The following is a 20,305-nucleotide window of genomic DNA, read 5'->3' on the forward strand; positions in this document are numbered from 1 at the left end:
TAACCTCTATGGAATTAGCTTCAGCAATAGCTGAAATCAGAGATATGCTTCATTTTATTTGCTCAACTTCTTTTCCCAATCTCCTTTTATCATTTATGGAAATTGAAGCCTCTTGACTTACGCTTAATTACTTGCAGGAAAGAGGGAATTTATTTGTACTCCTGTTATTTGTGATGATCAATCTCATCTTGTAGTCATCTCTTGGTGAAATGATGTGCGGTGCCCGGGAGACTTGCACGATGCACAAGATGTGGGATTCTTTAAGCAAGAAATGGTATGCCAAAGCTGATTGATCTCTTTTTTCTTTTGTTTTGCCTCCGTGGCTGTTATGTCCATTTCCACCAACATTTGACTTCCGTTCCTCCTGTTGGCTGGAAGAGAAGTTTCGCTGCCATTTGCAGGTTTTGACTTTGCTTCATCAATATGTTTCATTGACTACCTGTGCGTTTCAAAGTCTGCCTCCATGAAGTCATTGTTGCCACTTCTGTAAGTTGTGCTTCGTCGTTTCCTTCCGTAGGAAAACATGATATCTTGTTAGTGTTTTCTAAGCTTTGGATAAGATATTAGTGAATCTTTTTCGGATAAGAATGTTGAGGCTGTTCTTTTTACTGTTAAAGTGTTGCCATTAATATATAATGAAATGTAAAATCAAATACTATTGATATATTCTAGAGAAATGAGATGAATTAATGTGAAGCTAACGCCTTTCTTTCATGAGAAAGGTTTTGGGTATCTTTATGATGGGAAGTCAAACAACCAAATCGAAATAAATTTTAATTATGAACTAATTTTGTTTCAAGTTCAGAAAAACCAAATTTATGTTCGTCTGTACTAAACTATCGAGTTTGGCCATCCCACATTTGACTAAATCATTTCAGAAAAAGTAGAGGCGACAGGGACATGATAGGTTGACCTCTTGTTTGGGGCCCGCATATTAGATGTTAGATATGCGAGAGATGATGATTCCATACACATGAATGAACACATCAGTTTTCATGAATGATTTAATGCGTCTAAATCAAATTTGTTGCGGTACTGCGGCTCCACTTTCACATTTTAGAAAGAAACCTTGCGAAGCACTAGAATCTAAAGAAACATTTATTCTGCTTTCATGCAGACATCATTTAGTTGCCCTGTTTGTAGGCTGCCTTCTTTGACCCCTCTCCATTTCTGAAACGTTTGCATTCATCGTTGCATATGCATGTCATTTATTAGCCGCAGCGTGTGTAGAAGATAGAAACTTCCTATCACCTGTTTCCCACCGTTAACCATGTTAAGCTTCTTGTAGTTTCTTTGTCTTTAGTTAGCTGAGGATCCGACCATCCTCCGATCCTCTCATCTTCCTATTCCTGACACCCTACGCTCCCGGAGATGACAAGTGACCGGACTTTGAAGATTCTTCCCAGCTCACTTTAATGGTCTCTGCTACGTTGGGAAGGATTAGAGAGAGAACTGGAATCGTTCAAACCAGTTTCGAGAGATGTCTTCCCACCGTTTTTACTGTCGCCGTTACCTCCTTTTTGTGGTTGACCGAGCTTGAGGGTTCAGGACCACCATTGAATGCAGTCATTCAAGTGATCTTGTAGCCCCTCTGCGTTTGTCTCCGCACCACAAGAGAGTTTACATTAACATATCACATTAAATAACCACCACTACTGTTGCTGGAGCCTCCATCACCGAATTCATTCCTGTCTTCCCGAAAGGATCACTGGCCTTCCAGATTGCAGAATAAGCATCGAGTTCATTGTGTGTGTGTGTGTAGAAACAGAATCAAAGAGATGACACTGTTGCCGAGCCTCCATCACTTCAATTCTTTCTCATCTTTCTGAAACGATTACAAGCCTTCCAAATTGCAGAATAAGAATTGAGTTCATCTGTATATAGAAACAGAATAAAAGAGATGGCATTACTGATACTCCAGAATTGTGTCATCACAAGCAGACAATGCACGAACGGAGAGAAGAGAGAGACCCATAACCTAATCTTTCGACACACACTGCCGGATTCACCGGTCACCACATAAACCCTATCACCCTGTACATATGCCCCTCCCCCCAGGAAAGGAACATGGAAATAAGACCATAGCAGGAAAAGAAAAGAACACGAGGCACGTCTCGTTCTACCACAGTGCACAGTGCACAGTGCACAGTGCGGAATTAGTCAACCACGCCGCCCTCGGAAAAGAAAGAAACGATCCGTCAATGATTACACCTGGCTGGTGGCGGCAGCTGGAGTGGTCCTCGGCTCCACCCGGACCGCCGAGGATTTGACCATGAACCCGCCGCTGGGACTGCCGTCGTTCAAGCTGGGATCCTCGTCGTGGTAGACGTAGGCGAAGCCGCCGTGCCGGGTGAGGTCCATCCCGGCCATCTCGTCCTCGGAGGAGATCCTGAGGAGCCCGAGCTTGTGGAGCGCGAAGAATAACGGGCCCATGGTGCAACTCACCCACCCGGTGATCACCAGGATCTGCACGATGTGGGCGGCCAGCAGCCGCCCGCCGCCACCCATGAACAGCCCGTAGGGCCGCCCCTGGCGCCCTGGATATACCTCGTTCACGTACTTCTCCCTGGCGAAGAGGGCCGTGAAGATAATCCCCCAGGCGCCGCAGCCGCCGTGCAGCTGCGCGGCCTCGAGGGGGTCATCGAACTTGAGCGTCGCGGCGAGCTTATTGAACCCGATGAGCACCCATGCGGAGACGAAGCCGCAGATGAGGGCGGCCCACGGGTCCACCACCGAGCAGCCGGAGGTGATTGCCGCGAAGCCGCCGAGAAGGCCGTTGCAGACGTCGACCACGTTCCAGTGGCCCGTCTGGAGGCGCTTCCCGAACAGAGTCGTGAGCGCCGCGGTGCAGCCGGCGAGGGTGGTGGTGACGGCAGTGCGGCCGACGGCAGACCACTGGCCATGGATGGAGCCGCTGGGGCCGTAGGTCTTGAAGATGGTGTTGAAGGAACCAGGGTTAAAGCCGTACCAGCCAAACCAGAGGAGGAAGGTGCCGAGCACCACCAGGGTGGCAGAGTGGCCGCGGAGGGCCACGGAGCGGCCGGCGTGGTCGAAGCGGCCGATGCGGGGGCCCTCGATGAGGGCGCCCCACAGCCCCGCGATGCCCCCCACCATGTGCACCACGCCCGACCCCGCGAAGTCGATCACCCCTGACTTGAACAGCAGCGACTCTCCGGCGTTCCGCCCCGCGGCAGCCCATCCGTCACCCGACCAAAACCTAACATCCATCATCACCATCGTCATGGGACCGATCATATGGCGACAAAAGCGAGATCCTAACGTTAGACTTTCGAGATCCTAAAGATGAATACCAGTGGGAGACGACGGGGTAGACGAAGCCGGTGAGGAAGGAGGAATAGATGAGGTAGGCAACGAACTGGGTGCGCTCTGCGATGGAGCCGGAGGTGATACCGGCGGCCGCAATGGCGAAGGCCCACTGGTAGAGGAAGTTGGAGTAGTCGAAGCTGGGCTGCGGCACCTCCTTGAGGCCGAAGAAGTGCTTCCCGATGAAACCGTTCGAGGGGCCGCCGAAGGCGAAGGCGAAACCGAAGAGGTAGTAGAAGAGCCCCCCGGCCGCCGCGTCGATCACGTTGGTGAGCATGATGTTCATGGTATTCTTGGCGCGCACGGAGCCGGCGCACAACATGGCGAAGCCGAGCTGCATGGAGAAGACGAGATAGGCCGAGAAGAGGAGGTAGGTGTTGTCGATGGCGAATCCGACGTCCGTGAACTGGTCGCAGATGTAGCTAGCGGCCGCCGAGGAGTTGGCGACGCCGCCCAGGAGCGGCGCCAGATCCGACGAGCACGACGACATCTCCGCTAGTCCTCTCTTGGCCGGCCGCGTGCCCGATGGGGTAACGGAGGAGACGGGCGGGGATTGGAGTCGAATTTATAGGCCACGCGAGCGGAGAAAAGCGACATAAAGGGGCCGAAACCAATTGGGTATTCCGTAGCTCTATCGCGACACACATACGTATCATCGTCAGATTCTCGAATCTTGAACAGTTTGGTGGCAAACAGGGATTCAGTCCAACCATTTGATTCGATCTGATCCATCTCGATCCGATTTGGTTCGACCTCTTTCTTAAGACCGAAATCGATTCGAATTCGGCTCGAGTCGAAAGTGTGTAATCGATCGAAGTTAATACACATCGTAGAATTCATAAGTACTTAATGACGGAATAACCTATCGATCACATTAAATGGGTTTATTTTGGGCTCGAATCTCAAAGGGACTTCTAAGTAGCAATCACGTAGGTAATTGCATGAGTATACGTAGGTGTGGAATCTAAGACGCAGAAGACGTGTACGGTAGGGGAAGAGAGGCTTCGATTAGATACCTTTAAACAGTGTGCCAATAGAACAACAACAACCGAAGCTTCGTATACAAGCAAGAGTATATTCTATTCTTATTTCATTAAGATTCTTCTTTGTCTTTCTTGTCATAGTGTATGTCATTTGAGTATGGTTGAGAGAGTGCATAGGAATTATTTCTCTCACTTGTGGTATAGAATCCACAGTGGACTAAAAATAAATAGATCAGAGGTGGCACAAGGAGAAGCAATAGCTCTTTTAATTTATTTTTTGTGGCATTGGCTCTATTGTATTATTTATTTATTATTATTATTATTATTATTATTATTATTATTTTGTGGCATTGGCTGCTGATAACCTATTGCAATTTTCTCCACCCCACTTTACTTTTCCTTATCTCTTCTTCAAATTGTTTTCCACGTTGAATTATCTATATTGTATAATAGATTCATAATATTTTTATCTGATTATACTGTCATATTATTACCAATCAATAAATATATTATGGCACATACATTTGTTGAGATTTATAAATTAGATAATAAATTCGAATCAGAGCAATCAAGGGTAACATACATTAGATTTATTATCCATTTATAAGTTTGAATTTGTCAGGCTATGTTACTTATTTCTTTCAATACTTAGCAATATGAGAGTATTATTCTTAGTCCTTTTTTTAATCTTTATTTCATATATAAATATTTTTAATACATTATAAGTAAAAAAACTATTATGATAAAAAATAATATATATATATATATATATATATATTTTTTTTTTCTTATGCTTTATTATTTGTGAGGTGTCTTAAGTCATATAATCGACAACACTTGTTTTCTCCGTTGTTGTCACCAACTAATATAATCCTTGCTTGATGGTTTCACCATCAAAAGTCTATTATATTTCGACAGATAAGTAAACAATTGAATATTATAGCATATATTGAAGATTATTAATCAATATATCGAATGCTATCTTATAGATAATAGCTTTCGATGATGATACCACTCGAGAGTAATTCCATAGATCAGACAAGTAAACTCTTCTATTGGTAAGATCATCAGAAACTGGATTCCACATTTCATAGTATAAGATTTCTTAGTTTTGATCGGTGACAGAAGGGTTGACCAGAATTAGATCTTAGGATATATGATCTACATGCAAGTACAGATGAGTACTTGTGTGCTTGACGTGATCTCTCGAGAGATTGCATCTCCTTGTTTCAACTCTGGGTGGGGTGACAAGTGTCCGTCCTAATAAACAAGTCCAACTTGGAAATGGGAATCTAACCATGGAATCCGAATGGCTTGACTGAAGAACCAATCAAAAGAGGATGTAGACTTTCAGAAGCGGAGATATGAACATTTGAAGATACAACTTTCGATTCAAGTTGATGTTTTCTTTCATATGATATGAGGCTGAATATTTATCAATATTTAAAGAGGAAGAAGAAGAAGGTTGACCAAAGATGTATAGCATTAACCTTTCACACATTACTAGTCTAATATATTTTCTTTCAACTATTAACCTTTGCATGCGATGCAATCTATGTTTATGGATGAAATGTATCTTTCAATATTGCATCTACAACCTAATCTGATTCTTAGGTCTTCATCTTAGGCCCAGGTCTCAATCAACAAAGTCTAACTTTGCAACCTGGAAGATCATGCAAATGCAAGTTCTTAGCATAGATCTTGCAGTGTGTTCTTCGAAACCATTGGTTCATTCTTGTGTATCCATCATGTGAGCTGTGCTAATTATATTTTAGATTACTTGTTTATGCAGGAATTCCAGCCAGCCACTGATTTCTCGATAGGAATTGCTGCAGCTTATATTATACCTATAGAACAGTTATATTTAAAGCATGTCATCATGAGGACCAGACAAAGGGAATCTCTGTTTTCATGGCTCTCAGTTTCATGATATTTTGTGTTAAGTTGGCTGTTGCTTCAAGGAAAAAAAATCATGCAGAAGTCAATGATTCTTGTAAGCTAGTGATATTTTTATTTGCATATAATATGACAAGAGATAAACCAATTCTTTTACCTTTTCTTAATAGTATCTTAAAATTCTTAATGCTAATGGGAAGATTTCCTATAAATATCACATATAAAATTCTTGATATTTCAATAAATTATGATATGTGTATATATCTAGCTTTGGTGAGGGAGAACATGAGAAAACATTTGAAGGATTTTTAGGGTTTATCTTTAGTAATTTTTGGAGATGATGAGAGAATATATGAGTAAAATTTTTTGGAGTTTACGTGTGAGAGATATACAAAAAAAAAAAAAAAAGCACACTAATTTATAAGTTCTTCTCGTATGATTAAAATTTAATTTTTCTTCGTAAATGTAGGAAATGCCGAATTACCCATATCTTATATTTGTTATCGTGAGTTTACGCTTCATTATTGATTAATGAGATTATTATCTTGGTATCAAGGATTTTTCCTACTTGTACATAACGTGAAAGTTTGATGACAAGAAATAGAGATTATTGTAGTGAATGCACAAGTCCTGCAGCCTGTGGTGGTTCGAGATTGCCATTTGGATCTCTTTGTCGGAATAGACAGCCCACTTGATAGCTTGTGGCATTGGTAGAATCTCATACCAAACTAAATATTACCATCGAAGCTACTCGATCAAATGATTCAAGAACTTTTCCTTTCACTAATTATTCTTGCATGTTATTCCAATATGACTGACTTCTCCAAAGCATGATTCCATCATACTTGAAGCTATTAGAATATTGTTGTAATCTCAGCAAGCAAATATTCTTTCAGTTCATTCTCCACCGTGTAATTCTAATGTTGGGAAGGCCAGAAGAAGAAAGGGTCTCATATGACAGACAGTGTCACCAGATGTAATCTGCTTGTATCAGTTTATTGGCCTTTAGTCAAGGTAGTGTGATGCTTCTACCTCGAGTTGATGGATCCACAATGACCAGAAACATTCATACGAAGCAGTGTTCATCAAGGATTTATCTTATCTTATCTATTCAGTGTACTTGAGAAAGCTACTTCTCACTTAGAAGAACATCAAAATATTGTGTTCCTTAGAAGAAGTTACATCTGGACTCAATTGTTCATTTGACAAAGCTGTATTTGGACCGAACTGTCCCGTTGACCAACGTAAGGTTTGCATTGGGGAAGAATGGGACTACGAGCTTGTGCAATCAAAAGCGACTGCAAAAAGTCAAACACACACACACACACACAAAAAGAGGCTTTGACCTCCTTATCGTTTTGTCACCTACTTCTGCCAAGTGGAGCTCAGAATCAAAGTCAAACCCTTCGAGGATTGCTGCATCTTCAACAAGTACTGCGTTTTCTTATTTCATGGCGGTCAGATTACGTTTGAACGTACGGTTTTCTGATCACAACTATAAAGAACAGAGTCATATAGAATTTTCTTGTATATTTAAACTTCTATTTCACAAATGCAGTACCTCCTTATGCAGGAAGGAAATTAAGATGAGTCTGCACAAAAAGAATGCTGAGAAAGGAGTAGCATTTCATAGGGTTTGCCTATCTTGAAGAACATCGTCTTTGTGGAACTGACTCGATTGGAGTCGGGCCTCGGCTCAAGTCAAGGGCTGAACCGGACCGGTTTCTTGGGTTCGCGTCAGAAACCCTCACGCAAGGAATGCGTGCAGCCGCGTGTGCCTGCGCCCGCGCCCTCACCAGCGTCGCCATCGCCCGCGGCGCTCGCCGCTACCCGCGCGCCAGCAACTTCCGCGGCCCCCGCCAGCGCCCGCCGCCCGACGTCCTCACCTGCATCGCCCGCGAACCCCGCCTGCGCCGCTGCTCGCAGTCTTCACTGCGGCTCGCACCGCCGCCCGCGGCCGAAGTCCTCGCTGCCTCCCTCGACCGTTTCACACTACGGTCGAGTCTGGAGCTGCAGCGATTTGGAAACCGTCGACCATCACTCATCTCGCGGGCGTACGGACGGCGACGAGGAACAGACGAGGAAGACCAAGAGCCGTCGGCCCAACTTCCTTTCGTGGAGGAACAAGTGAGGAAAACTTGGAAGATAATATTTTCATATATAGTTACTCATTTTTAATTTTTTTATCAATTTAATTAGATTTATTATAATATAAATAAAAATAAATAAGATGATTAATATGGATATTCCAAACTAATTCAAATTAAGATAGGAAAGGTCTTATAATATTTTGACTACTATTTAATGAATTGATAAAAAAATATTTATTAAGTTTAAAAATATTAATTAGACTAATGAAAAAAAAATCTTCATAGTAAAATACATACTAATAAGGAATATATGAAATAAGATTATGTGAAACGTAACGTTTGATTGAAAAATAAATATATAAACTTGACATTCGTATATTTTAAATTAAATATTATAAAGGTTCATTCTAATATTTGTTTGATTAGTTACAGTACCTTAACTCATGTTACTAATATTATATAAAGATCTTTTATAATCTAAAAGCTAAAGAATATAAAAAATTCATTGTGACAAAGAATCATTTCAAAGAAAGAGTGATAATAGTATGAACTTATCATCTATGCCTAAAGTCGGATCATCTTATGGATCTTACGATACTTGCTATGTTCATGCTATTTTTAAAAATTTAGTTTCTCTAGCTTAAATTGATAAGTTAGAATTTTTTTAATAATGGTAGACTCTATATATTTTATAATTAATAATTTTATTTTAAAATTTTATATAATTATTTATACAAATCAATGATCATGGTTATGAAATTTTATCTCATGACTTGGTATGATTAATTTAATTACTAGACTACTGAAGATATTTTATAATAACAACATAATAATTTTTTTTTTTTAGGAATAACAAATACCATGGTAGTTTCAAACATATCAATATCAAGATAAAGTACTTTATAGCTAGAAAACGAGTCTAAAAATAATAAGTATTGATTAAGAACCTAAACATAACCTTTATGATCACTGATTCATTTGTTGGTGAGCAACTCATAAAAGATATGATGATACGTATTTAAGTGAATATTATTATAGTTTTTTTTTACTTAATTAAAGTTATTTATTTTTTTGTTATCTTATTTATATGTATGTATATAGATAATATAGTTAAATATGATAACAAAGTTATCTTGATAAGATAAATTACAAGAGTAATTATAAACTATATTAGAAAAGACTAATAGTATTGTTGTACATAGAAAAAAAGTATGATATTTATGATATATAATTGCTATGAATCATATTGTTAGTCTAACTTAATAAAATATTATTGTACTTATTGGACTTATTGATTTATTTTAAAAAATAATGGTCATGGATAAAATATTTTTAAAATATTTTTAAATTTAATTAGGTAAAATTATTTTTAAATAAGTGAAAGAATATTAGATTATGTAGATCTATTTAATTAGATAAAATATATTATAGATATGATTATATTCTAATTACGGATGTCAGTCAATAATAAGGAAGTCAACTTCTGGTAAAAATTTATATGAGATAATCTTGATGAGAGCGATTCTCCTAATTATTTTTCCTATACTCTTTGTTTCTGCTGTAAATAGACCGGATCTCATAGAGACTTAAATTCTTTGCTCTCACTTATAAATAAATAGGACCTCATAAAGTCTTAAAAATACACATGTGACGACACATCATACACGTGATTATAGATCTTTTCTCATCTTCCTCTAGTCTTATTTCATGGCTTATAATGATCATGTGAAAGATATGAAGAGAGGAGAATAAAAGTAGAATTCATCTTGTAGATTTATGTTATTGCTTCTTACGGATCGAATTACATATTACATTCTTAGATCAAAAGAGATTTTCTAAATGACATCGAAAGACACATGCATTCTAATCGTTGAGCTATGATTATTTGATTTTAGTTATTAGCATAAAGTTTTCTATATAATAATAACATGATTATAGTTTTTTATACGTACAAGTAATGCCTCATCCTTGCTTAACAACCATAGAGAAAAGAGGAAGAAAGTTGACTTTAGTCAACTTCGATCATGGTCAATAGATCAACTTTTGGTTAGCATGGATAATTACTTAATTTTCTTTTACTTCCAATATTAATTTTATTTGGGTAAATTTTTTGGGGTTTCTTTATGTTTGTTTTGTATTTTTTGATGTTTGATTTTTTTCGTCTACTCATCAACATCTCTCTCATGACTATGTAAACTTTAATTCTTCTCTATAATCTTCATTCCCACAAAGCAAAGTTCATCTCTATCATCTAGGATTTATGTTAGGGGAATGGCCTTCTCATAGTTGAAACAAGGGTTGGTCTTGAAAACTACTTGCCAAGAAGAGGGATACGAGAGAAATTTGGAAGTCAAAATCAACACCAAATTTGTGTTCAAAGGGTAGATTTCGGTGTGACGGTAAGACTGCTGTTTTCCAATTTATATGACTGCATCCATTGATCTTTAGCACCCAAGAAAATAGTAGCACCTGAGGCAGACTAGGATTGTTCATTGGCACAGAGGTAGCCTTGGCTCATGGACCACTGTCAGTAGGAGAAAGTACTCTAGATTACGGAAATAGCCTATAGGAGTCCAAGGTCTTTGCGGAGCAACTGAAACCTCCTTGAAGTAAGTCTTACATTTCCCTTTCTCTCGCTACCCTTCTTCTTAGCACTGCTTTATTCACTTGTTGTCTTGCTCCTAATCAAATTGCACAAAAAAGAAACTCTTTGGCTCTTGGAACATCTAATAATCAGCTTTGTTTAATATTACTTGGTTTAACTTGGAAAATAAAGCAAGATTTTTTGGTTTAGGGGGATTCATATGTGGTCTACTTCTTTATTAAACCTGAAAACAAGGGCTTCGTCCTCTGTTTTGCTGTTCCTTTATTCTCCCTGAGTTGATGATATAGATTATAGTCCGTTCTTTCTCGTCCTGTTGGTTCATATTTCTTGTATACATTGTTTGTTGCTGTAGGAGAAAGTCATGAGCTGCAAATCTAATTTTCTTCTGAATGCAAAGAGAAAGTCCTAGTCAGATTCCAAACAGCCTCATGCTGATCTAAAGCATGACGCTCAAGTATGTCAATTCAGGCATCCATCCAGGAGAACACTACAAACAAATTGAGCCATGCATGATGCATGACCCAGTGCCAAGCCACAACATCAGTGTAAACATCTCCATCATCTCCAACCTTCATACCGAGCTATAAACCCTAGGAATTTGGTATATTCTCCTTGGATCTATCTTTACTTCCCCGCATTGGATTCCCATTTGACAACTACCCTGTCTCACCGAGCAGAAGAAAACATGAACATGTATACAAGAACACATGAACGCAAGAGAAAATAAACCATCATTGATATAATAGATTGCATGGCACAGAAGGCTGAGAGGGCTGTGGTGGTGGTGGGTGGTGGTTGTCAAAAGAGCATTTAAGGCCCAGTCATGGGAATAAATAAGATTTCTTGGAACGCGACCTGCATTGACTGATAACAGGTGTTTGACTGGAATCGCAACCCTAAGCGCTTCATAAGCGCCAATATATCAGCTATAAACCTATAGATCATCAGAAGAGGAAGCTACAATGATGTCTCAGAAGGACAAGAAAAGCTCTAAGGTGGACCAAACGGGAGGAGCGTTAAGAGGAGGACGAAGCAAACTTGTAGTACTTATCGACCGGTGCTGAGACATCCCAGGTGCAACTAAGTCCCTTGGGGAAGATCACAAGGTCACCAGCGCCGAACTCCACGGACTCGGAGGAACCCTTGATGTAAGCCGTCACCTTCCCCTTCACCAAATAGCACATCTCTTCTGCATCAAACTTTAGAGGGAACCTCCCCGGAGGGCAACCCCACCTGAAGAACAGTAGCAGTAGATTTGTATATACATAAGAGAAAACAACTGCACGGTAGCAGACTTAATAGCGCAAGGACGCACAGATTAATCTTCGGCCATCATAAACAGTTGTGTGTGATCATAATCCAAGAGAAGGAAAAGGTGAGAAGAGAGTCTGTATGTAAGCTCACTTGGGCCATGACTTGATGCCAAGTTCCAGCAGGCGTGACTGAGGAGGGTTCCTCTCCACGGTGATGGAAATGGAGGGGGCGTCAGTCCCCGTGGCGCCTGGGTTTGAGCTTGAGGCCATGGAGGATCAACAAGGACGAGAGGACAAGGAGGAAGAGGACGATGCTGCTTTTTATATTGCGAGAGATGGTAGAGGGAATCTCCACGAATGCATTACGAGAGCTGTGATCTAATATTTTATTCGGACTCTGACATGTATGTGACCACAAGCACTCGATCGAGATATATATAGGTGAATTGAAGGTTAATGAGCACTGTATCGTTTCTGGTGGCAGAGCAACCGTGGAGCAGTCCCCTGAAAGCTATCGAGTTGCAGCTATGAAGGACGATCTTTTAGTTGTCGTTACTGAAGAGATACACTTCTTGATTGTGCATATTTATTAAGGAGCAAATACGACAATCAACTTGATTGCTAATATCAATCCACTTGTGCGATGAACTGGAAAAATTTGGTTGAACCTAAGGATTTCACGTATGCTGGGAATCCATTTGCTTGGTCAAAGATATGACGGAGCGAGTTGACTCGGGACTCGGTTTTATCCTAACGTGATTTGAGTCAGCGACGAAATAAATATTAGTCTCCAGTGAATCCAAATCGGTAAATCAATAAGATATGGTTCGTTTGTCTATGCATCGTGGTGCCTTCACAACCGAGTCGACTCGAAGCACCCGAACCACATCCTGTGTAGTTCAACGCAGTCCATACCGATCGGGTCAGCCAGTTGACCTCCATCGCAACCGACGTGGCGGCACCGCTCCCGCTGGTTCTGCTCAGCGCAAAGAAAACGTGATCTTATCTGCGATGTTTAAGCCATGGTTGTAAGTGGGTCAGATTAGGAGCTCCAGTTCGAGTCAACTCTGCCCTGCTGTGTTTACCGAAACCTGACAAAGCCGGCCCAGTTACAGGAGAAGGTTTCCTCGAAGAGGATGGTGCAACGAACCTTGGCAGACACCACCGTCTCGTATATGTACTCCAGCCAAATTCTCTCTTGCTGATATGATCTGTAATATGAAAGGCTTGCATCACCTGCAGTCACTGCTTTCCTGCGGCCTTCAGACCGATGTGTGAACCTTATAATGTTCAGGTATTGTTGGCCTGTCCTTATCACTTGCTTGCATGCACTTGTGACTATCTTCTCAGTGTTTTGTGTCATTCCTTTTCTAAGACAGTCGTGATCTGTTTCATTAATCTTCATGAGCTCTGATATGATAGAAGTGCTCTTTTCTCTGTGCAGCCGTGAGATCAGAGGCCGCTGAAGGGCTTCACTGACATTAGATACGTCCACAACTTTTGTAGATTATTATTCTTTCTTCTGTATTATATGCCAAGATGCAACTAAGTTATTGATGGAGACATAAAGAACTAAAAGAAGAGAGACAGTAGTGCTGTCTGGGCTACTTTATTCTGGTTCCTCTGCATCCAAGCTGAGGCAGAAGGAAGCCCAAAATGTTTATTTTTTCTTGCAAATTTCCAAGTAAACTTCCCATTAGGGGATAAAATTAATTTTAAATCTATCACAATTTTCTTTTTTTTTTTCCTTGTTCTCGATGTAAAATTTAGGAAACTTTAAATGATATGGATTTTGACAACTTTTTAACTATCATGCTCAAAGGAGCTGATGCTCAGTTTGATCTCCAATAAGAAAGATAGAGTTCAATCACAGTTTCAAAATAGTATGTATCTGAACTCTAAGAGCAGGTTTAAATCCAGATCTCTTAATTACACCACTAATAGAAGTACGGAAGTACTTTTGCTCCTCCTTTCAAAGAAAATAACCTACAATAAACTAGGCATATGAGTTCCATTGGCACCATGGCTGTAGTATTGGATGAAGTTGCATTGATTCCTTGAATCACTAGAACTTGTAGCTTTTCTCTACCAGAAGTATTGCGGTGGATTATTATAAGACAAAAGGTGATCCTCTCAAAAAGTCCTTTTCACTTTGGTATTAGTTTAACATGGCGTATGCCAGGAGAAATGATTAGCTTCTTTTAATTTCTCAAGTTCAAGTGTTCTTAGAGCAAACCTTTCCACTTGCACTTGTAGCTCAGCTAAACTTGCTCAAGTATTTTACCAAAAGTGAGTAGCTAGTGAGAGGTCAACATGTACAGTTTTATTCCACAAGAAGAAAGATTGTATTTATAATAAAAAATATTCATTGTTTAATAAAAAAAGAAAAAGAAGATTGTGACATCTTCTTATCTTATCGTATGCACTCTTGACTTGGATGGCCACCTGTTGATCACCCTCGAAAGAAAATTCACTGCAATGATTTGATCAGAGTCTCTTAGTCCCCTCCATTTTGGTGTCTTGTTATATTTCTATGACTGTAATCCAGGAATTCAGGTGTTGATAGAACGACGTGTCGAGTTTGTCCCCGCACGCATAAAGAGCATAACTCCATTAGTTTATGCCACGCTTACCCTAATAGACGTCCCACAAGCTAACTCAAGCCAATAAACAACGATCATTAGGCATCACATTAAGCACAAAGTAAGGATTTAGGCTACTTAGCTGCACCATGTGGTAAGTAGTAGTTGGTGGTGCAGCCTCCATCAAGGAAACAGCCACCTCCCACTACTGTAAGCTAATATGGCACTTCGCCTCTTCCTTTTTCTTTGTGATCATGGCTGCCCTCATTTAAAGCATATCAGATACGTGGATGCAATGCGGGGAGTCCGTACTCGAGCTATGGAATTGCATCAAAGATTAATGGTGCAATTTAGCAGGCCCTTAATTTGATTCTTAGAGTAGTTATCATGCTTATACTTCCAATCTTGCCCTCTACCTCAACTAAGACGTGGTTGAACTTTAAATAATCGTCAAAGAGTCCAATCATCACCAGGATTTCTTCTCTTCTTGATCTTACGAATTTGCCGAGAGTTCACTGGTCGGAAGATAAAATCCATCTGAATTTTAGCTTCTTGCTAGAAACCACTTCAGGTGTGAGAAAGGATCTGTGATGGAAGTCGCTAGCCAGTTAATAAGAGTAGCACAACAACACAGGGTTAATAGAGGGATATCTATTGTGGATCCAAGGATCTGTGTAAAAGATTTAGACAATTTAGGAGTTGAGTTCACCTAACAAGCAGTAGTGGCGTGCTTTTGAGGAGGTCATGTCGCTGATCACTTTCAAGTATACGGTATAAATATGTTGCCACGCTTGTGCTGCATATTTTCCCACTGGCAGCGAGACAGCTTATGATCAGAATCTATCTTGCTCCTAGTCGACTAAAAGTTCTTTGTTGAGGCATGGATGGGCAACTTGGCTGGGGAACTCTCGACAATGGTGAGTGGAGAAAGGGGCCTTGGACTGCCCAAGAGGATAAGCTCCTCACGGAGCATGTCAGTCTCCATGGTGACGGAAAATGGAACTCAGTCTCCAAGTTAACAGGTACTTAATCTCTAACTGCTGCTTGTCACTTGTGGTATGAGCTCATCTGCTGATGGCGGTGGTTTTGTGCTGTAGGTCTGAGGAGGAATGGGAAGAGTTGTAGGCTTAGGTGGGTGAACTACCTGAGGCCTGACCTTAAGAGAGGGAATATCACTCCACAGGAGGAGATCATCATCCAAGAGCTGCATGCCTTGTGGGGAAACAGGTATTCACAGTCGGAATAAATCGGATCATGTGTTCTTGTCTTCATTTTTCATTGCTGAACTCTATGATTCTGTAGAAGCTCAATTTTCGCACATGTAGGTGGTCTAACATAGCTCGAAGCCTCCCGGGGAGGACCGACAACGAGATCAAGAACTACTGGAGGACCCATTTCAAGAAGAGCAAGCCCTCGAAGAACGTAGAGAAGGCGAGAGCGAGATTCGTCATCAGGCAGCGACAGGAGGAGCAAGGGCAGGAGGAACAACAGCACCTGCACCAGGGTGCCCAGCAGCAACAAGCGGACATGAGAGCCGCCTTGAAACGGGCGGAGGAAGCCGCGCTAGCGGAAGACATGGAAGAGACGACGTACATGTATTCCGTATCTTGTATGCTGCAAGGTGGCGGCTTTAGTGGCTACTCGAGCGATGGGTCCACCGGGGATGGCTCCTGGGGAAGCCTGTGGAATCTTGGTGACGTGCCAGATGACCTATGTGCAGTGACAGCACTGTATGGAGAGCGTCGATGAATGCCATGTAAGGGATAATGTTGTTGACGCTGCGTGCACTGCGATGTCAACGAATCTGAGACTTCAAATAATTAAATACGGTGGTATCATTTCTTGGAAAGATTTAATCGATCACCATTTGCTTCAAATCCACGAGAGAAAACGAGTTCGTACTCGTGAATGAACTTTGTTTGTGTCTGTAATCCCTTTGGGCCGGACAAGTTGAGGTCCGTGTCACGATTTTAGCACGCAGCCTCATAATGATAATGTAGCATCAGCCACTCGGGTCTAACTTAAAAGCCAAAACCATCGAAACGATGACGACTTACGCTACGAAAAGAACGAACTGGCCGAGACACGAAAAGCATCGTCATCCAGGCTCACACCACAAAGCACGACGATCGAGAGATGGCCATGGCCGCTCACGTGAGCGTTTCTCCCGTTGCTCGCGTGCTGGACTTGACGAATCGACAAAACCAAGCTTCTGCAGCAACCATCCGAACGAGTTAAAGTGCGAGAGGATTTTGGAGGTGACCGAAGGGAAGGTGAGGGTAACCATTTATCGCTTAAAGAAAGGCCGAACCCATAGGCGGTGGAGACGTGAGCATACCGATCGGACACATGTTCGCAAGAGATGGCAGACAACAGTACTGAGAGCTACCGAGCCTCACTACACCTCCCACACGCGTCGCCCGTATTCCGACACCACCTCGCTATTTATTTTCCCATGCTCATCCCCACCCTGCCAGCGAAGCTGAGAACCAGCGAGGGATAGTGACGGACCGAAGATAAGCTCGTCTTGCAGCTACATTCTGCGCTTTGGGAGCCTAGCAGAGGTGGTCGAGTGTTTCACTCCCTCGAGATGGCTCAGACGGTGGGACGGAACTTGGCAGCACCGCTGCTGTTCCTCAACTTCATAATGTACATAATAGTGATCGGCTTCGCGAGCTGGAACCTCAACCACTTCATCAATGGCCAGACTAATTACCCTGGTATTGTTTTCCCTTTCTTCTTTGTTTCGTAGTCAGGTTGGCCTCGCATCGAGCTAACTTGATATAGATCAGACAAGTATGTAGCAGATTTTGCCGGCTTTGAACGTTTTCTTTAGTCAAAGAAACCCAACTACGTATGAGAAAAAGATATGGATTCATTAGTCGATGTTGTCGAATGAACTTGTGTCAGGTGTGGCGGGCAATGGTGCAACCTTCTACTTCCTAGTCTTCGCCATTCTGGCCGGAGTGGTGGGAGCAGCGTCCAAGCTCGTGGGAGCAAACCACATAAGATCATGGACGAATGATAGCCTTGCAGCTGCGGCCTCTTCGTCCATCGTCGCATGGGCGATCACCGCCTTAGCCTTCGGGTACACGCACAGTTTTCCCATATTTTATTCTCAGTTCAGTTTGATTTGAGCTGCTACCGGCGTGCGTTAACCTTGATGCAGAGTGGCGTGCAAGGAGATCGCCATCGGAGGCCACCGAGGGTGGAGGCTGAGAGTCCTCGAGGCCTTCATCATAATCCTGGCCTTCACACAGCTGCTCTACGTATTGCTGCTCCATGCCGGGATGTTCAGCAGCAAATATGGACCTGGGTATCGAGATCCGGACTATGTGGTGGGTGGTGGACCTGGAGAAGTGAAAGGAACCAGAATCTAGGGCCTATCAAAAACTCCCAATAATGTGATCAAGGAATGGGTCGTCTCAACGTTGAAGTTTTTGGCTCAACTGTTCTGCGTTTATCCTCGTACTCCAGTCGCCAGAAATATTTATCACGATCTTGTATAGTGGATCTTTGACTAGTTGTAGCAATACTTATCTAAGGGGCTGCATCACCTTTGACTTCGTGGCTTAATTCATTATCACATACGCATATATATAGGGAAGTATTTTAATAAATATTGAACAGTATCCAATTTATAGAAATTGCGCCATCTGCAGGACAAGCCACGAAGGATCTTCATATCAAAATGATACTGCAAAACCATCCTCAAGGCTTGCTAAAGAAGAAAATATGTTTCATGCATGTGTTTCATGTGAAGCAAGAGTACTGAAGGTCTTATTTTTTTTGGATATTAATTTGATTGGGCAAATAGTGAAAGGATCATTAAAAGTGGTCATTTCGGAAGATTAAATCTTAAAAGCAGGGGCGACTATGAGTACGAAACGATGTCCTGCATGTCCATCGTCAAATCCATCGATCAAAATCCATTACCAAATCATCAACTCTTACTGCCGGTCAAATATGTTGCCAAGGACGTGACTGCAACGAAGCAAGTGACCTCTTCCTATAGTTAAAACGGAATTCATGAGAGCCACCCTACTATTGCTTATCATCTAACCAGAGATAATTCGAGGTTCAATAAAGGATGCAGCCAAGTGTTTGTTTGTCATAATTATAGCTCGAGTCCATCTCTATTTAGGTCGATTTGAAGCCCAGCTATTGGTCTCTTCTCAGTTGCACGCTAACACTGCACGTAATTAAGTTTGAAAAATCATGCCCGTATGCTATGTGAAGCCACATGTACGAGACCGGCGCATCAATGCATGTCTGTACTATCTACCGTGCCGGTGTGGCAGCACTCGGTGTCCTGTCTCCCTCGATTGCTTCTGTTCTCATGTCTCTATCCTCTGCAACGGTGCTGACGATGATTTCCCCATGTGTATCATACCTTTAGCCGAAGAATGCTTCGCTTTCTGATGTACCGCAGCCCCACCTCTTTCCTTTATTCTTATGGAGTTCTTTGGAGGATTCCCTCCTCCCACTTCCATGGGATCAATGCTCCTCTCCATCGAAGGAGCTTCTGGGGCCACAACCCCACTGGGTCCTTCAATAATAGATGCCACTCCAGGGATCTTCCTCTCGGAAGATACTCGAGGAACCAAACATTGGCACTTTCCGACGCATATGCATGCATTCAGAAACAATCTGATCATCACTTGCAATATTCCCCACGTACTTGAATGCCTGTATTGGATATCCGAGCTACAATGGGACTGAAGTGATACATCCAAAGGCCAAATGGCCAGCTCTGAATCCTTGGAACAACTGGCAGCTTGGAAGGAGGATCGAATCATGTCCGAGACTAATCCTCTCATGGATAAACCTGGTGGGGAATACGGTACCAAAGCACTCTTGACAACCTCTAATGGTGCAGATGCGGGAGATGTCCGCAGCATCATCGCTTGTTTCATAGGTTCTTGCGTACTCCTCCTCTGCCTCGAGATCAGACGAGGAACGATCGAATATCCTGTCTCTCTTTCGGCTAGCGTGCTTACTGGTTACGCGCAGAGACAGTTGAATGCATGCAGTCCTGCACTTCCTAAATGGATTGCCTTGGGAAAGAAACAAAAAAAGGAAAAGTACGTAAACTGAATTCAGTGAATGAGTCTCGAGCCATCACGATCCAATACGGCCACCGGAGCTGGAGAGACGTCAGCCACAGGCGCCAACGCAACACGTGCATCGTAGCGCCACCGAACAAATGTGCAGCTGTCCGCCATTAAGTCACACGGAGGGCGGTCCGCCAACACCCGTTCTCACCAGTGTCGCGCGTGACGCGTCGGCTCTTCTTTGCCAGGCTTGCTTCTGGCATCCGTCTTCGTCGTCCCAGTACGGGGAAGACCATATACACTAATTTGATTCATGTATTGGCCATTTCGTTGCCTTTCAGTGGGGTTGGGGTTGATATCACTTGCAAGCAGGCAACAAAAGCTATTCTCCATAAATTAATATATCGATAGCGGAAGGTGGAGTCACCAGAAAGCGATAATCCAAAATAATTAGACCCAATCCACAGTAAAAGGCGCTCTCTGGTCCAACCAACCCATCGAATCCTTTCCATCCTTTA

The 20,305-nt window shown here is 42.2% G+C and overlaps 4 protein-coding genes across 4 annotated transcripts; 2 read left to right on the top strand and 2 right to left on the bottom strand.

Annotated features, from left to right (window-relative positions):
- Window positions 1-1,879: 1,879 nt before the first annotated feature.
- Window positions 1,880-3,897, bottom strand: LOC103993150 (ammonium transporter 1 member 1). The gene is made up of 2 exons (XM_009413109.2): window positions 3,312-3,897; window positions 1,880-3,217 (listed from the first exon to the last, which is right to left on the bottom strand). The coding sequence occupies exons 1-2, from the start codon at window positions 3,812-3,814 to the stop codon at window positions 2,206-2,208; spliced, it is 1,515 nt and encodes a 504-aa protein (XP_009411384.2). The 5' UTR covers window positions 3,815-3,897; the 3' UTR covers window positions 1,880-2,205.
- A 7,715-nt stretch (window positions 3,898-11,612) lies between these two features.
- Window positions 11,613-12,533, bottom strand: LOC135588974 (uncharacterized). Its single transcript, XM_065081304.1, has 2 exons — window positions 12,303-12,533; window positions 11,613-12,131 (listed from the first exon to the last, which is right to left on the bottom strand). The coding sequence occupies exons 1-2, from the start codon at window positions 12,419-12,421 to the stop codon at window positions 11,915-11,917; spliced, it is 336 nt and encodes a 111-aa protein (XP_064937376.1). The 5' UTR covers window positions 12,422-12,533; the 3' UTR covers window positions 11,613-11,914.
- Window positions 12,534-15,528: 2,995 nt separating this feature from the next.
- On the top strand, window positions 15,529-16,582 carry LOC135588976 (MYB-like transcription factor EOBII). Its single transcript, XM_065081305.1, has 3 exons — window positions 15,529-15,755; window positions 15,831-15,960; window positions 16,059-16,582. The coding sequence occupies exons 1-3, from the start codon at window positions 15,614-15,616 to the stop codon at window positions 16,480-16,482; spliced, it is 696 nt and encodes a 231-aa protein (XP_064937377.1). The 5' UTR covers window positions 15,529-15,613; the 3' UTR covers window positions 16,483-16,582.
- A 660-nt stretch (window positions 16,583-17,242) lies between these two features.
- On the top strand, window positions 17,243-18,309 carry LOC135588977 (membrane protein PM19L-like). The gene is made up of 3 exons (XM_065081306.1): window positions 17,243-17,453; window positions 17,644-17,821; window positions 17,903-18,309. Exons 1-3 carry the CDS (start codon window positions 17,324-17,326, stop codon window positions 18,111-18,113), a joined length of 519 nt encoding a protein of 172 aa, XP_064937378.1. The 5' UTR covers window positions 17,243-17,323; the 3' UTR covers window positions 18,114-18,309.
- The last annotated feature ends 1,996 nt before the right edge of the window (window positions 18,310-20,305 follow it).

The sequence above is a fragment of the Musa acuminata genome, chromosome BXJ1-8 (genome assembly GCF_036884655.1).
Source record: "Musa acuminata AAA Group cultivar baxijiao chromosome BXJ1-8, Cavendish_Baxijiao_AAA, whole genome shotgun sequence".
Classification (NCBI taxonomy): Eukaryota; Viridiplantae; Streptophyta; class Magnoliopsida; order Zingiberales; family Musaceae; genus Musa; species Musa acuminata.

Coding starts and splice junctions, on each gene's coding strand:
- LOC135588976 (XM_065081305.1), top strand. CDS start 15,614: ATGGATGGGCAACTTGGCTGGGGAACTCTCGACAATGGTGAGTGGAGA. Junction 15,756..15,830: donor CTCAGTCTCCAAGTTAACAG/GTACTTAATCTC, acceptor TTTGTGCTGTAG/GTCTGAGGAGGAATGGGAAG. Junction 15,961..16,058: donor CATGCCTTGTGGGGAAACAG/GTATTCACAGTC, acceptor TCGCACATGTAG/GTGGTCTAACATAGCTCGAA.
- LOC135588974 (XM_065081304.1), bottom strand. CDS start 12,421: ATGGCCTCAAGCTCAAACCCAGGCGCCACGGGGACTGACGCCCCCTCC. Junction 12,132..12,302: donor GGCATCAAGTCATGGCCCAA/GTGAGCTTACAT, acceptor ACTGTTCTTCAG/GTGGGGTTGCCCTCCGGGGA.
- LOC103993150 (XM_009413109.2), bottom strand. CDS start 3,814: ATGTCGTCGTGCTCGTCGGATCTGGCGCCGCTCCTGGGCGGCGTCGCC. Junction 3,218..3,311: donor TACCCCGTCGTCTCCCACTG/GTATTCATCTTT, acceptor GATGGATGTTAG/GTTTTGGTCGGGTGACGGAT.
- LOC135588977 (XM_065081306.1), top strand. CDS start 17,324: ATGGCTCAGACGGTGGGACGGAACTTGGCAGCACCGCTGCTGTTCCTC. Junction 17,454..17,643: donor TGGCCAGACTAATTACCCTG/GTATTGTTTTCC, acceptor AACTTGTGTCAG/GTGTGGCGGGCAATGGTGCA. Junction 17,822..17,902: donor ATCACCGCCTTAGCCTTCGG/GTACACGCACAG, acceptor ACCTTGATGCAG/AGTGGCGTGCAAGGAGATCG.